This window comes from Euprymna scolopes, chromosome 3 (assembly GCF_053919585.1).
Source record: "Euprymna scolopes isolate OS-2025 chromosome 3, ASM5391958v1, whole genome shotgun sequence".
Lineage (NCBI taxonomy): Eukaryota > Metazoa > Mollusca > Cephalopoda > Sepiida > Sepiolidae > Euprymna > Euprymna scolopes.
This window is the reverse complement of record NC_136484.1, coordinates 81,373,055-81,377,356: the sequence shown is the minus strand read 5'-3', so window position 1 is coordinate 81,377,356 and position 4,302 is coordinate 81,373,055. Positions and strand designations below refer to the sequence as shown.

Sequence of the window (4,302 nt, the reverse complement as noted above, 5' to 3'; positions counted from 1 at the left end):
GAATGAGTGGTTCACTGGGGGAAGATGTGGCTGGTTACCTTTTAATGCATCTAAAACCAAACTCCTATCTTTACATCATCAACGCTCTGATCTCCATCTGGCATCAATTGAAATGAATATCTCTCGTCTAGGAGAAGCCCCATGTTTTGACAAGCTTCTGTGCTTGACCTTCACTCCTGATCTGAAATAGAACACGTACATCAAGTCTGTTGCCAAGGTCGCTGGAAAGATGGTGGGATACTTCTACCGCTCCAGAAGATATCTTACTACTGATGCAATTCTCTATCTATATAAAAGCCAAGTACGTCCAAGGATGGAATACTGCTGCCATATCTGGGCAGGAGCTGCTAAAAACAGCCTATCCTGCCTTGACAGAGTACAAAATAGACTTTGTGGCTTAGTGGGGGATGTCCTTTTCTCTTCCTTGCAACCTCTCTCCTACAGAAGAGACGTTGCAAACCTATCTTTGTTTTATCGTTATTTCCATGGCAGATGCTCGTCTGAACTCCAATCTCTGGTCCCCCCTCACCAATCTTTTACAAAAAACACCCGTCTAGCTGAATCCACTGTCAAAAACTTTCCCCACTCTTTATCTGTGCCTAAATCAAAACGTAGATTCCATGAACAAAGCTTCTTTCTGCACACCTGTGGAACTCTGTTCCGTCTGCCTGCTTCCCTCCTGACTACAACTTGGATGTCTTCAAGTCCAACGTAAACAAATTCCTGATGAATCGCCCCCTTAAGTAGACACTTTAAATATCCACACTAATGTACTGTACTTACAATAACCCTTATCCCTGAGTGGCTTCCGGGCCTTGATAAGTGGTGACCACCTTGTAAAAAAAACAAAAAAAACATTCCTGGCCAAAATATGAGGTCTGTCGCTCTTTGCAGACATGTATTTATGCATGTGGTATGACTATTCTCTGTCCTCGCAGTATTAGCCCATCTTGTACCGTGAGTTCATCTCTGTAATCAAAGAACAGTTTGATAGAGTTGGGTAAACTTTCCTTATTATGCAGCCATTATGGAGTCTTCAACGACAGTTGAAGTTTTGGCGAGTCTCTGTGAGCCTGTGGTCTTGTATCGGCTGCATTGTCAGATTATTAACTGACATTATTTCTTCCAACTCTGGCTTGCTTGTTGGTGCTCATGAAAGCGTATCTGCTAATGAGATATCTTTCCCTGGCTTATATCGTAGTGTGTAGTTGTATTGCTGGGCCCGTAGCAGGAAGTTCTGTAGACGTTTTGGTGCCTTTGATAGAGGCTTTTTGCTGATTGAGATGAGCGGCTTGTGGTCAGTCAAAACTACTACTTCTCTTCCATGTGTATAATGGTGAAATTTCTCTAGACTGTATACAACTGAGAGCATCTCCTTCTCAATTCGTGCATATCTTTGTTCGGCGTCTGATAGGGATCTACTTGCAAATGGAATTGGTTTGTCAACCTGTATTAATGCTGCTCCTAACCCATACTCACATGCATCATTCTCGAGAATCAGCTCCTTGTGGGGGGTCATAGTATGTAAGGATGGGTGAGTTCACGATTGCTTCTTTGATAGTGTCGAAAGCTGCTTGTTGAGAATCTGACCATGACCACGAGACATCTTTTTTATTGAGGTTCTGGAGAGGTTTTGTCACTGTTGTGAGATTTGGAATAAATTTCCCTATGTAGTTCGCCATACCTAGGAATCTGCGGAGAGCCCCAATGTTTCCTGGTTCTGGCAATGTCAGTGATAGCCCTTACTTTTTCTGGGTCGACTTCAATGCCGTCTTTTGTGATGCAATGCCCCATTAAAGTGATCACGTCTAGTCCAGTCTCCAGTTTTTCTGGGTTGAGTTTAACTCCTATTGTTTGGCATTTCTGGAGTAGTTTGTGGGGCCGTCTGTCATGTTCTTCTTGGTCTTTCCCATAGATTACCAAGTCATCTACAATGATAACAACTCCAGGCATGTCTTGGAATTGTTCATTCAGTTTTTTCTTTTTGGAATATCTCTGCTGAGGAGTTCAGGCCAAATGGTAACTGACGCCAGCAATATCGGCCGAAGAATGTCTAAAAGGTGGTCAAGTCACTGGATGCATCATCGAGCTCAACGTGCCAATACCATGATGAGAGGTCCACTTTTGTGAATACTTTTGCATCTCTCATGTCATGAAGGACGTCCTCGAGAATTGATATGGTGTAGTGCTCTCGCATGAGTGCTTTGTTGAGCTCATGAGAATCCAAGCAAAGCATATTCTCATTGTCCCGTTTTTTTTTTCTTGTTCTGAAAAGTTGGCTAACCCACAGAGTGGGTTTATCTACTGGTCTGATCACTCCTAATGTGGTTAGTCGACTTAACTCCTTCTTCAGTTCAAAGCATATAGCTATAGATACTCTTCGATTGGGCATTATATTTGGTATTTTGTCTGGCTTAAGCTGGAGAGTGGCAAGACCCGGCAGCTTGCCCAGTTGATCATCAAACACTTCCTTGTAGCTTTCATCTATGTTGACTGCTGCGACACAATGGAAGTTCTTCTGCTTTATCTCCACAAGGCCCATTTGTACGCTCGCCCGTTGGCCAAGCAGTGGCTGGCAATCATCATCCCTAAACACTACAAATTCCACTGAGTAGATTTGCTGCGTTTTGGGGTTTCTTATATTTCTTCGGCATACACCAAGTGGCTTCATTAAAGACCCATTCCACATTGATAAGACCTTTGTATGATTGAATCCTCTTTGCAAACCTTTTAGGGAAGCTATTAATAGATGCCCCTGTGTCAATCTGGAAAACAACTTTTTTGTTCAGAAGCATAAGACTTCTTTTGCTTGTTTTGTTTTTTGGGGTTTTATCACATTCACCCAGTGGGTGTATTCTTCATCCTCCTCTGTTGAGGATGTATTAAGTTGGTGTACTCGTGGTGGGGGTGTAATACGTTTCTTGCTTTCATACATTCGTGTGCTCTGTCTCTGTTTTTGCGTTATTCTGTCTTTGTTGGGACACTTGGATTCAAAATGTCCCTTCTCATTGCATGCATGGCACAGTTTGCCATGGGATCGGCATCTGTTGCGCTTTGGCACGTATGTGTAGCCACAGAATAGGCATTCTCTTTTGGCGACGGGTTCCTTCATTTGACTGGTTTCACGTATCCTCATAACCTGGGCTGTATCCAGTCCCATTCCTTGACTGTGGGTTGAAGCCATTTCAACCACTCTGCATATGTCAACACTCTTCTGTAGAATAAGGTGCTGTATCTTCAGTAGCTTCTGTTTGATTAATTGGTCACGGACACCTTCTACAATCTGGTCCTGCAGAAGTGAGTCACTGCATCGGGTACAAAAATTACACGTCTTCGACAGTACTCTTAAATCGTTGTAGAACTTGTCAAAAGCCTCTCCCTCACCCTGTTTCCTCTTACGGAACGCAAATCTCTCATAGGTTTCATTGAGAATTCCAACGGAATACTCCTCCAGTGCTTGTAGTATGTCCTCTACAATGCGCTCCGTCTCCGGGGTGTCAAACTGAATGCCCTGGTATATTTTCATGGCGTCATCGCCCAAGCAGTTCTCCAGAAGGGCAACCTGAATTTCTCATGGTTTATGGTCCAGACCAGTCAATAACGAGTAGTTGGACCATCGTTTATGAAATACTTTCCAGGAGTCTGCCTTATTCCCACTAAATATGAGTCGTTCTGGTGGTAAGTACTTTTTGACGGACCGTCTTTTTAAAAATCTACCAAAAATCAGGTAATTATGCCATCAATACGAAATTTTCAGCGATTATTAAGAGAAGAATGAACTTTATAACAGTGTACTTACTTTTCATAAACGATATTTATATATATATATATATATATATATATATATATATTGCTTACAACCCCCCCCCTTGTTTTGAGGGGGTACAAATATGCTTAAAATAATCATCTGAAACTGACACAACATATTGTGTTGTAAGGGACAGAATTATAGATTAAAAAAAAAAAAAAAATGTTTGCATATCTTATTTTGACGTCTGAATATCAGAACTTCGATTGTGTTTAATTATCCCGCTTTTGAATTTGGAAGTGTGAAATTCGGTGAATATGTTAAGTAAAATAATTAATTTAAGTTAAGCAAAAAAAATTTTTTAATATTTATACGAAAAAAGCCATTTTAAAATCTTTGATAAATAGATTAACAATTTTTTTTTTAGCGAGCCGAATAATGCATGACCATTATTAAACAGGGCATGCTTTGAAGAATCGATGCAAAAAAAAAAAAAATTCGATAAATATTGTGCCCTTTGTGTTAAAAATAGCGTCATCTTTTCGATCCCGTTT

The 4,302-nt window shown here is 41.0% G+C and overlaps 1 protein-coding gene across 1 annotated transcript; it reads right to left on the bottom strand.

The window, feature by feature from the left end:
* Positions 1–2,785: 2,785 nt before the first annotated feature.
* Positions 2,786–3,526, bottom strand: LOC145261398 (uncharacterized). Its single transcript, XM_080119777.1, has one exon. It carries the CDS (start codon positions 3,524–3,526, stop codon positions 2,786–2,788), a length of 741 nt encoding a protein of 246 aa, XP_079975903.1.
* Positions 3,527–4,302: the final 776 nt, after the last annotated feature.